Source organism: Pagrus pagrus, assembly GCF_965226575.1.
Source record: "Pagrus pagrus genome assembly, chromosome: 11".
NCBI classification, from domain to species: domain Eukaryota; kingdom Metazoa; phylum Chordata; class Actinopteri; order Spariformes; family Sparidae; genus Pagrus; species Pagrus pagrus.
Window position 1 is genome coordinate 7,867,384 of NC_140195.1, and position 12,547 is coordinate 7,879,930.

Genomic DNA, 12,547 nt, shown 5'->3' on the forward strand with positions numbered 1-12,547 from the left:
CACACACTAGCCTGTGAGTAAAGTGTGTGAGAGTTTGTTCCCAACTTAATTACTGGATAATAGATGGAGGGTAATACAGCAGAGCTCTGCTCAGGGTTTCCATTGGTTGACCAGTGGCTCAGCCAGTAATAAGCACCCTTTACAGCTCTTGACATATTTTAGCCAAAATATGGAGCTTTGGGTCGCAAACTGCTTGTACTGCATTATTATGCAGTTCTATTTCCTTTCCTAAACTAAGCTGAAGAGATTAACACCAGCAGGAAGCACTTGATTAAATGTGAGCAGTGTTTTTAATCCTTTCAAACTGACAACATTTTGCAAATGGTAAGAGGAAAATAAAAAGAGAAAGAAGACTGTTGTAGTTTCTGAGGGCAACTTCACCTTACTCCTACATAATGACTCAGTCTCTGAGATACCAGGGTTCACACCCTGATGAAAAGTGCTCTTGCCTGTATAGAGAAACGGTGCCCTTTCCTTCCCACCACATCCATGAATAAAACACATCATGCTGCATTATGAAACGACCATGTGAGGGGCTGTGAGCCAAAAGCCTTACCATCACCCGGTATGATCCTGAGCGAGACGGTGTTCCCGGCTTCCTTGATCAGGTTGACGATGTCCGAATGTGACTTGTTGGTGATGGAGCAGCAGTTAACAGCCAATATTCGGTCCCCTACTTTCAGCTTCCCGCAGCGGTCCGCCGGGCTGCCCTCGATGATGCGTCCTATTTTGTGGGGCATGGCCACACAAGCATTTCCAGCTTTTGTGTTAACATACATGTTTGTTGTATTGTGGGTGTTAGAAATAGTGTGTGGTGATGATTTGATTGTGTTGATTGAATATATTGATTTAGATTTTATAAAAAGGCAAAGCCAGGAAGGAAAGGGAGAGAAAGAGATGAAAAGAAAGGTTAGTTATCAAAATCACCACATCCCAATCCACCAAAATTGAATGTACATCCCAAGTTAACATGTAGCAATTAGTACATGTGCCAAATATTACAGTAGATAACGTTAAAAACAAAATTCATGGGCTTGGTAGGAGAATCCGGCCTCTTCCCCTATTTCATTTTGACTTACTAATCGATAGACTGTAAAGCATATGCCACTGGTCAGAGCCTAAAGAGGTAAACGTTTGACAGCCTATCACTACACTGGTCACAGGATCATGACTGCACCTCCCTGCCAAGATTAATGAGCACACAATCGTTGCTGCACTGTAAGACGTTCAGGCAATTGAGCTGTGGGATCTTGACCAGTTCAGAAAATGATAAGGATTCCTACAGAAGAGACGGCCATAGTCGATGTATGACACAAGTCATGCGGTCAATGCACTGCAAGGAATACGAGCTGCACCTGAGTGACAGTGTTCAACATTGCACATCTTGTTTACACAGAATCTTTGAACAGACCCGGGGGATCTCCTCCAGTTCTCCTCACCCTCCCTCCGTCTCACTCCCTTTTTCTCTGCTCCTCCCTTCGCTCCCCCTTCCATCCAGTATTTTTGCATCATCCATATTTATTACATCACCTTCTTTGCAGCTACCCTCCCGCTGTCGTGACTAAAAGATGCACTTGTCACTCTATCTGAATAATGAGATGTGGGACATGACAGGGTGTGGCAAGTGTGCAGGATTTAATACCCATTCTACTAAGCACAACACCAACCCCAGGTCACAGTGGGAGGGGATGAGAGGAGGGATGGACGCTGCTGGACTGGAGATAAACATTATTTAAGTATCCGTGATGTATTGGAGATTGAATCAGCTGAAACCGCTTTGTTCTTCCCAGGAGTGACAAACATCCGGCACTCCTGGAAGAATGCTCAGGGTATGTTTTTTTTTAGTAACAAACATTCCTCTGTCACATTTCACCTCATGTCCCACATGGTTGGAATCCATTAGGAGAGTGAGCACAGGATGCTACAGCATGATCCCAGATCAGCGCATGAAAGCACAAAGTCCATTCATCTCGACGTCCCATGAGGAATAGTGACGGGATAGAGCAGGCGAGCACAGTGTGGCAGCAGCAAAAACAGGAACCTCAAAAGACTAGAAGACGTTTAGACAAGGTTGTTGTCGACTAGCACTGTCACCGGTGTCACTATAAATAACACGTTAATTCTTGCATCGCATTTTGCAGAGCAACACCATTAGCCCCTGGGATCAATGAAATTTTCCCTGGGCAGTCAGTGTGGCTAACGTCTCATCCATTCTTGTGTTTTTCCTGTGACACACCACAGTACATCATCATAATGACTTGGCATACAAGAGACCTTGGCATGACATTGATGTTGGAAATTCATCACTCGGAGGTTAATACCAAGTTTGTTCGCGGAGGACATCTACAATTCCTCATCAATGCCTGGGCAACCTTAATAAATGCAATTAGGCTGTTTTGCAGTGATACGTAAATGGTATAGACAGCTTTGGAGTGTGCTGAATGGACTTCAATTACATGCTGAATGAATTGGTGAGGGCAGCTGTGAGGCATGAATCTATGATGATGGTGTTAATGATAAAGCCACAGCAAGCCTGATCCTGAGGGAGTGTGTGCCGCACATGAAGGGATTTCTTTATCGGGAAGCTCATGATAGAAGGTGTGTGACCTCTGTCTGGGACATCAGGAGCACTCCTGTCAAACACAACACACCTGCTATTCATAAAGCAAAGGAAACTCCATGAGGAGAAAATATTGTAATCCTTCCAGGAGATGGCATCAGACATTTCTGACTCCGTGGTTCATTTACAGTACACTCTCTGTGTACTCTCAATTCAGGTTTTTTGTGGTTTTCAGGTCTTGAAAATGCTTAAAAAGAATGACATTAAGTTTGATCTAAAAAGACTTAGAAGGTATTAGAAAGTCAGGAGACACCTATAAACTTAAAGTGGGGTTTATTCCACAGTAGATTGTGATGCAGGATGCTGTTCAATTTTTTTTTGTTGGGTTTCATTCGGCACAATCAGACCTACATTAAGTAAAAGAATAATTATTACATCATTAAGAAATATTGTTAGATACTGTTGGGAAGTATTAAAAAAACTGTTATGATAATAATTCCTGGCCATATCATACTGGTTTTCCACCATATTTTCATACTTTGGACAGTACAGTTGTGAAACAGGTATCTAGTTCAATCTGTTTGGCACTTAAAAGGTCTTAAAAGCTCTGCGCACCCTGCAGAAATGCTATTAAAGTTTAATAGTTTTATCGTCAGTGCCATGTATTAACCTTTTGAAGAATACTGCTTTGAAATCAGAGTATTGCTGTGTTTTGGAAGTTGTTTATGCTGCTGCTCACAGTTGGAGAGTTAATTCATCAGAGAAAAATAATGATCTTCAGAAAAACATTTCTCACTTTAGACGAAGATTACAATTGCCCAAACGATCCAACTGTTGAGTTCGATTAAAATCTAAATTGACCCAGTTTAAAGTCAAACGAACTGGTAAACAAAGTAAATTCACATGTCAAACTGAGTAGAAGTCTCTGTCAGTCTTAACTAGCTCCGGCTCGGTCAGCCTAACTTACCAAAAGTGGTGCCGGCATCAGGCCTGGAAACAGATGACACAATGACGAAACCAAAGCCCTCGTTTTCTCCACGCTGGATCTCCACATCGTATGGCTGTAGGGACGCGGGCACCACCGCGCTGCCACTGCCACCTCCGCCGCCGCTGCCTATGCCGCTGGTAGATCCGCTGCCAGAGCTGACGGTGTTGAGGGAGTTCTGGCTCCCCTGGGGGGTCCGCTTGCCTTCCGTCAGGCTGGGTGCCTGGGTGCTGCTGTGGTGGGAGGAGGCCGGTGAAGGGGGGACGTCACCTTCCCCTTTTGACACTGGGGATGAGGAGGCGGGAGCACACTTGTTAGACTATTCATGTCACGAACCTTGGCAAGGTTTTAAATAGTTTGTGCGCAGAAGAGCAAGCAGTGTTCATTCTGTTTATATAACATGAATGTGACACATGCACAAGTTTTATGTTAAACTCTCATCACCTCCATATCCGGAGCTCTTGCGTCTGACAGTGAGGTTGACATGGCCCTGTTTGGCGGCTTGCTGCATCAGCTGCACCACCAGCTGGTGAGACTTGCCCACCACCGCCGTGCCATCCACACAGATGAGCTCATCGCCCGACCGCAGACGCCCGTCCTCATCTGCTGCCCCGTATTTCACTATGTGCCCTATGTAGATCTGGGAAAGACAGGAACACAAAATGCATGATGTAATGGACGACTGACTTTTGTTAAAATGATGCTGTAATTCATTCAACAGAACACGGTAGCTTTATAATAATGATACAGTACTGAGGCTAATTAAGAGTCATTAAGCTGCAGTAAATTAAACCAGCAGCCAAGAGAAAGTGCAATGAGTCACTGTGACTTAACTCCTTCTTAATTTAAATTAATCTGTTAAACACAAGGCCTCGGGAAGAGCGCCAGGCTTTGCAGACAATGCTGCATAGTGGCCAAACTGTGTAATAACAACGACACATGATGCAAAAAGACTTTTTGCCATAAGCTTACATTGTTAAAGGTTTTACCATCAGAATTTGATCTATTAGACCTGATAAAATTTGGAAAGTCGAGAAGAGCCGCACTATTAAAATATTTTATCACCATTCAGGCTAGCTGAGGGCTAAACTGAGAGTTAGGTGACTCATCTGGCAGAAGTCTCTGTTGCCCATGGTCTATGGGCCGCACAACGAGGAAGCTATGGAGAACATCCTTGTAATTTTACACTCAGATGTTGAACTTTTTTTGGGCTTGATATGCCTCTGAACAGCTCTCATAGGAATGAACAGGGCTCCGCCTCTGATGCTGTATCCAGTTCTCATTATATGTCCATGGTTGAACACAGCAGCATGTCAGAGTCTACTGTTGCATCACTTCAAGGTGTTTGTGGCTGAGCAACCAAGAAGGCCAGTGTAGCCTATCGGGGCCATGGAGAAGCTTGTGTGCTTCAGGCGCTGTGTGGGAGTGTACACAAAGCTCCGACAGAAACAACCAACAAACTACCACCCAGCATTTTTCTGGCACGAACAACAAGTACCAACTCCTGTGGGGTAGACCTGAAGCCTGCTGCCATTTTATTTCCCTCTATTCCTCAATATCTGCTTTCCACTCTCCCTCTTGCACCCTCCTTTAAAGACAAATATATGGCGCACAACCAGAGGGATTGAGGATAAGGCCTTTGCCTCTCTTAACAAGCTGTCTATATGATCCTCCTGAGACCAACAGCTTCAGATAGAGACAGAGTGATGTGTTACGACTCTCTGCTACTCTGGTTTCAAGGCAGACTAAAACAGAAAAGCAGGAGGAAAAAGAAAGACAGAGAAACCTAACAAAACATTTATAGAACTGGGGCATTCTCAGAAAAAGGACAAAGCATTCAGAGATTTCAAATTATGAGCATTTTATGATTGTGTCCCTGTTTTAATTAATTAACTGTTGATGGGATTCAAAGGCAGAGGGATACTTACAGGCTCTCCAGGTTCATTTCCTCCCAAGATACGAAAGCCAAAGCCTGTATCCTTCCGCCACAGGAAAATGTCCTGCTCCTGGCAATCTGGCACTGAAATACACAAAAGAAACAGTAAGAGGACTCCATGAAGATCAACCACCCAATACGCCAAAGACCTGCAGGCTCTGCTTAGTGTTGACTGATTAGCATCTATGTAGGCTAATCTCTGAATGCTTGTTGCACTAATCAACAAGTTACATCTCCTTTTTTTCCAATTACCAAAAATCCACTTCAAGTTGTATACCCGCCGATCAATAAGGTGTTTTCTATTAGCGTCAGAATGAGAGCAGGCAGGATCAACAGCTGCTCCTTCCCTGGCCTCCTTAGTCTCATGTGTAGACAACAAACTAGGCTGCCAAGTCTCACGCTGTGACCTTCTCATACTCACAGACCTGCAGTCTGAAAAGGTACTCAATGGCGATCCCTATTATTAGCCCCCGTTTATACCTGGACCTCTCTCACACACATGGATGTACATCCTCACTTTCTGGCTTTTTTTCTCCTGCTTCCCGTCACACACACACAGATCCCTGCACATTTGCATCCCGCCATGGACAGAGCAGACTGTGGAGGAGGACACAGGCAATTTGGTGTCAGTCTGTTCAGCCCACAGGGCCAGTCCGCACAGGCGGCACAGGCCATTTCTTCATGCACTGCCTGCTGTCTACACGGCTGCCGCGTTAGGCCAGTAGTGAACCCATTAGCTCCAGCTCTCCCGTTCCCCCGATAATGTGCTTGGTGTAAGTTAAACTGCTTTGGCTAAACTTGTAATTAACCCTCCGCTGAGTGATCAAAGCTCAACGTAAACTAACAGAAAGAGGTACGGCTGTGTGAAACAGATAACACCGCCGTAATGTCGAGGGAAGCAACATTCCCAGAAGCTCCTCTTTCAGTCACACTGTCCTGCCACTGAAATCCTCTGCACTCAATTGATACATGTGTTAACTTGCATGTAAGCAGCTCGCACATGAATCACTATAGGTAGGGCGATCTTGCCAAAGAATAATATCACGATCAATATAAAGGAAAATCAACATCCATGATTTAAATTGCAATCTTTTTTCTCAATCTTTAAGTGCCCTCTGGACTATCGCCAGTCTTGAAATAGCCGATGAATTTCTGTTTACACCATTAAAACACAATAATAAGGATTTTTCTTTTGTTTGCCCAAGCTCTACATCTGCCATACCGCTAGCCACAACACATGCTGTCTTGGAAGCTGCCTTTGTCAATTCAAGAGGTATTTCACTGCTGAAAAGAGGACCCTTTCATTAAACTGGTCTGTCTTCGCCAGGGGTTCCCAACCACTAAAAACCCAATAGGAACTAAGGGGGCGGATGTAATTGCCATATATGTACTTCACTGTGTTTTGTTATTCATTTTCCTGGAAATGGCAAACTTTTTATTACATATCACAAGGCGAATAATTTTCATCACGGCAGGTGATTCAGTTAACTAGCTAATGATAGAATAAATGATATTAGTTTTTCTGCGTCCATGTAGTCAAAAAGGTTGGGAACCCCTGGTCTATGCAGTAAAAAGAGAACTGGTTGTTCTCAAAAGGTGGAGAACAACGAGAATGAACAAGCAAGTTGGCCAGGTAGTAGCAAACAATATTGTTTTACAGCTAAACAGTATGCTAAAATGTGCCTTGCTAAAAAAGGTGGTCAATATTTGGTCAGCAATGCCTTTTCACCCTCCATTTTCACGAGATAGGAACAATACTGCGCCACTTCCAGTCCACAGAATACTTTTGCTATTGCCCCTAAACAGTAGACTGAAATGTGTTTCTGAAAACAGTCTATTACGGTCGATTCGACTCCCCTCACTCGTTCCAAGGCAGAGGCTCTATACTACCAAAATTGCAGCATTACAGAGCTGGGAGAAAATTGGCAAAGTTTCTGTTTAAGAAAAAATCCAGAAGAGGTAATTTGTCCAATCAGCATAGACATCTAGTTTGCTAGATTACTCTATTGGTAAGTTCAAGTAGTGCAGTAAGAAAGTAAGAGAACATTAAATCCCTCTACTCTTCACCAAAAAGGAGATTGTGGATTCCTTTAAGATCGATCACAATCCAAACTCGTCAGATCACACACTTGTAGACAATGACAAACTGAAGACAGAGAATCTGGGCCTCTTTTTTCTTTCTTTGTCTCCTTCTCTCTTTCTTGTTCCATTGTGTCTCCCCTCTCCAACCCCCCCCCGCCGACTCAAAAAGGGGCTGCAGCTCCTTCAGGGGTTATCAAACAGATATACCAATCAGCCGCAGCTTAAAGCAGCCCTCTCCGGGCCCAGTTAATATTTAATCAGCAGCAGTCCTAGATTCTACAGGCAGCCGTGATTATTAACCACCAGTGCTGCAAAACACGGCGTGTCCATGTCTGGCTGGCAACAAACACAACATGCGACAAGCTAACACGTCGGCCCTGCCACTTCTCTACGATCACAAAAGAATCTTTTACAACACTGAGATGTATTTGACGACATATACAGTCTATTCTCCCTTTGAATATCACCTACAGTTCAAGTACAGGAGGTCTGACAGATGTTATTCAGCCAGAACAATCGAGTGAACCCGCTATTTTTGAGGATCCTTTCCTATTCTCGCAGGCTCCTCTATTAGAAACAGAAAAGAAGCGGTTTGACACCCTTACAGTGTTTCCCCATGAATAATGTAAGAATAGGCCCTGACTGCAAATGATATTGAGGATTCTCACAGAGAGGCTGCCTACTTTCTTGTGTTCCAGTTTTGGCTTTTTGGATTGTCTGTTTTGCAGTGACTAAACAGGGCGTAAGACAAGCTGTTTGGCTGCTGATGATGTTAATTTGGTCAGTTTTTAAACATGATTTAAAAGGCTAAGGTCGCCCTGGATGATATGCAGGAAACAACACACACATACACACACACTCAAACACACTCACACACGCTATCAAACCATTCATCAGCTAGCACTCATGTGTTTTCAAGGACACTTCCCTCTTGGAGGCACCTTTTGTCACCAGGATCAGTTGTGACTCAGTGAGTGCGCAGTTGTTTAGCAAACACACAAAAAGGCATTAGCAGACACAAACACACATAGACAGAGATGGGCCCTGTGGGGAACACACTGTATCCTCCGCTGTGCAACTTGAAGTAATACAATCGTGAATGCACTCTTAACAAAGCATTCAGAGTTATTTCCAGGGTTCAACTGGCACGGTGGACAAGATTAAACACTAACAATCCCCCCATCAGTTACCTGTTGAATCATATTTTTCCTGACCTCCAATCCCAAATATAGCACCAAAAGTTGTTTTTGCTTATTTTTGTTATTTTTGCTGCTGAAATTGAGATAATAATATCAGTACTAGGGATGCAAAATATATATTGGGAAATCTGTATTATGGGCTGTTTATCGGTATCTGTGAAATTCTAGTCAATAAATGGATTTTTTTTTAAAAGGCAGCTGATATAAAGCCAAATTGCTGTCATTGATTTTCAAACTTGCATACAATTGGTGGCTGTTTGCATCTTGCAAGTTGGTTTGCGATCAGAAGAAGAAAAAGAGCTATGCAATTTTAAATATTTCAATATCATTGATTTTTGCCCACTACGTCTTAGCCTGTCTTACCCTCGGGTGTGTCATTTACAGGTTAGGTTTTTTTTTTAAATATACAAAATGTTTGAAATCATTGGTTATCTTTTTGGTATCGGCCATGAGAGGCAGGTTAATATCAGTTGTCTGTATTGGCTGAAAGAAATCCATATTGTGCATCCCTAATCAATACCAATTTCATATCTGTCTGTGGAAAATGAAGCTAGAGCCCATGACTGGTTAGCTTAGCTCATCGTAAGGACTAGATAAAAGAGAAAACAGCTCTGTCAGATGATAAAAAAAACACATCCACCAGCATATCTAAAGAAAGAAACGGCAAAATAAATCGTTACATTAATTCATCCACAAAAATGTAAAGCCCCGGATCTTTAGGTAGGTAATTCGACATTTTTTGATTTTTTTTTATCTTGAATCAAGTGTCTCTGGCCAGATGACCTCCTTACAGAAGGTAGTAATATATAGCTTGGGGTTAAATCTTGCTGACTGTTTAAACTGTAAAGTCCTAAAATAAGTCAGAGTTGTACTCACGTCGGCTCTCGTACATGCTCCTGGACTGCGCCCAAATCTTAAAGGGGTCTGGCTTCTTCTGCAGGGTGAGGGTGCCATCTGCAGGGTCCTGAGGGGGCAGGCCTGGCAGAGGCTGGGTGGGGGCAGCAGGAGTGGGAGCCACAGCCTCACTGGGCATGACAGAGGGTGGGTGGCTGGGAGAATCGGTGTGGGTGCTGCGATGGCTGCACACACTGTGCTGGGAGCTGCTCTGGCTGTCTTTCCTCTCTAACTGATGCTAGGTGGACAGAAAACAGAGAGAGAGAGTGTGAGAGGTGTATGTATGTAAGTGACGGGGGTGGATATAAGCAGGAGATGGAGGTAGAGGGCAGAGAAAGGAGAAAAAAGTGAGAGTGATAAGTGAGTCAGTGATGAGAGTGAGATACAGGGGAGAAGAGATGAGGGAGAAAGGTGTTGATGGAGGACAAAGAGGAAGAAAACGCGTCCAAGGTCATCTTTTTTAGACATTGCAGTAGAACATCTCTCAGTAAAAACATCGGCTGGAGTGTGAGGAGAAATGACTTGGTTTCCATGGTTGCGAGACAAAGACAGATCGAAATGTGAGGGAAATTTAATGAACAAAGATATTGCCTTTTATGAATCTTTGTTTATTGCAAAGGGTCCCTTGCATGGAAGCTTATGCATAGAATCAAGGTTGGTCTCAATTAAAACATGAATGTGTAAAATCTCAACAGCAGACAAGAAGGCTGGTGGATGGGAGGGAAGTATTGTGAGTGCTTTGTTGCTACAGTGAAAGAAAATGTTAAGCAATTGAAATATTCAATTGGTAAACATTTAAATGGTCACACAGTTTTTCAGCCTGCCCCTTCTGAACTCTATGTATATTGCTTTAGAATTGTAAACATTTGATTCACTGGTACCTGATGGTAGAAATATGGAATATATCACATCGTCATGTAACCTTATTCCCTAAGTAATGTTTTAAAAAAAAGTATAAGCCATGATGGCAGGTGGCCTGATAGTTTTACCTGTGACGGGCAACAATGCTGCATTTGGCAGGAGAAAATTTCATTCCCTGGCTGCATTGAATGCAACATCATCCGATAAAACTTGTTTGAAACGTGTTGCTGGCATTAAATTCAGAATAAGCTTATATTTATATTTACAAAACTTAATGAAGCTTATGAAGTAAAACATTAAATATATTGTCTTTGTGCTGTTGTCAAGTCAAGTCAAAAAGGATTAGCAAATTTATCATGTTTGGCACAGTGTCCCAACATTTTCAGTGTTGTATGTGCAAGGGCACATTCCTGGTAGATTACTTTGTAATGTGAACAGAGTGTTTCTACTGTTTAACTAACGATTGTCACAACAAATGATGGAATAACTGCTGTTGTGATAACTTTTCTGGTTGTTTTGACGCCTGATTAGCCTTCAAATTCCTGAATCTGTCACTCAAACAGTATTGAATTTTGCCACCAGTGCTTTTAGCAACACGTCCCCACCAATAAACCTCCTTGCATTGTCTTAGTACAGGGCTGTGTTTTGATCTGAACACCTGCTTAGACCATGACTTTTTGCTTTACAGCACGTTATGGTTTTCTGCAGTCTTTGTATTGTGATTCTGTAACCAGGGAATGTACATGTCACCATGTTATTATGTGCAGATGCACATTACAAAACACTTTACAGCTTTATGATGAATGAGCCTTACCGAGAAAATGCAATTACTGACACAGAAAAGGCGCCAAAATGACAACTGAATCAGTTTTTATCTGATATGAATAATAAACAAGTGCATTAAATGGTAGAAAAGCCACGGCACAGTGTCTCACTCATCACACTGTACGAGATGAGGGTCAAATTTTTCAGTAATGCTTCTTAATGAGGACAACAGCCATGCAAAATTGACTTCGCATTTGATCACTGGAGACTTGCTTAATGTGCTGAGACAGCACAGTCTCTCTCGCATATGTGAGTTTACTGTGACCATTATTTAGACTCTGAACTGGAGGCAAAATGGTTGTTCTGGGCTGACACGACGTCGCATGCAGCGTGACATTTCACTGACATAACACAGAGGGGGGAAAAGTGGCTTTTCCTCACTGGAAAACTAATCCAAAGTGACAGTCAGGCAGTGCCACTATTGGTCCCACCCGACCCCCTTACAGCACCCATCCCTACTCCATCCTCTGTGCCATGTGACCTGAATAGGTAACACCCACAGCCCAGACTGAAACCATTTCAAACTAATCCTAATTCTAACATCCAGCCAGCTGAGGGGAGGGTTTTAAATGTCAGTCAAGAATGGCTGGACGAGGTTTTCTTCTACCCAAGTGGTGGGAATTGAACCCATCACTGACCTTGGATGAGCTTGTCCGGAGGAAACATCATTCTACTATAACTCGACGGCTCTCCAGGGGTGAATTAGGGTGACAGTAATTTAAAGCTGCAGGGGCATCTTTTCTGAGGTTGTATTGATTTTTTATCAGGTTGAGATAAGGCGTAAAAATGGGAAGGCGTTTGCTTTTTAAACTCCTGAATAACTGCACTGTCCCTTCAGGGACCCTCGTTCACACAGCTGGTCTTTCTGTCTCTTTCTACCCTCTTTCCCCTTCCTCTTTTATCCATCACAACTACGAGTCACATTGCAATCTGTTGCAATCTCTCCTCCAGCTTCCCCAATCCCCCTCTGCTTTGTTTCCAGCTCACTCTCTCGTCATTGCCCCCTTCTCCCTGTCTGTCAGCCTCCGTATCTGTGGGCTATCATAGTGATTCACTGGTGAGGGACAAACCATCTCCTCACTGGTCCTCCCCTCCCATATCCACATCAATTTTTCCTATCTTTTTTCTCATGCATCTCTCCCCTCTTCCCTTGGCTGTGGCTGTCTGCCCTCCCCAACAGCTGGTCACTGTTACACTGTTCTGCC

At 43.3% G+C, this 12,547-nt stretch overlaps 1 protein-coding gene and 1 long non-coding RNA gene across 16 annotated transcripts in view; one reads left to right on the forward strand and one right to left on the reverse strand.

Moving 5' to 3' along the window:
* Positions 1 to 12,547, forward strand: part of LOC311265176 — a 91,048-nt gene that overhangs the window by 30,600 nt on the left and 47,901 nt on the right. The window lies entirely within an intron of this gene.
* Positions 1 to 12,547, reverse strand: part of LOC311265159 (membrane-associated guanylate kinase, WW and PDZ domain-containing protein 1-like) — a 106,276-nt gene that overhangs the window by 8,098 nt on the left and 85,631 nt on the right. For all 11 annotated transcript variants that reach the window (XM_084366516.1, XM_084366518.1, XM_084366514.1 and 8 more), the window contains 5 exons: positions 9,639 to 9,894; positions 5,474 to 5,565; positions 3,990 to 4,185; positions 3,528 to 3,830; positions 557 to 760 (listed from right to left, as the gene is read on the reverse strand). In XM_084366516.1, coding sequence (XP_084222642.1) covers positions 557 to 760; positions 3,528 to 3,830; positions 3,990 to 4,185; positions 5,474 to 5,565; positions 9,639 to 9,894 — 1,051 coding nt within the window. The remainder of the gene's footprint in view (positions 1 to 556; positions 761 to 3,527; positions 3,831 to 3,989; positions 4,186 to 5,473; positions 5,566 to 9,638; positions 9,895 to 12,547) is intronic.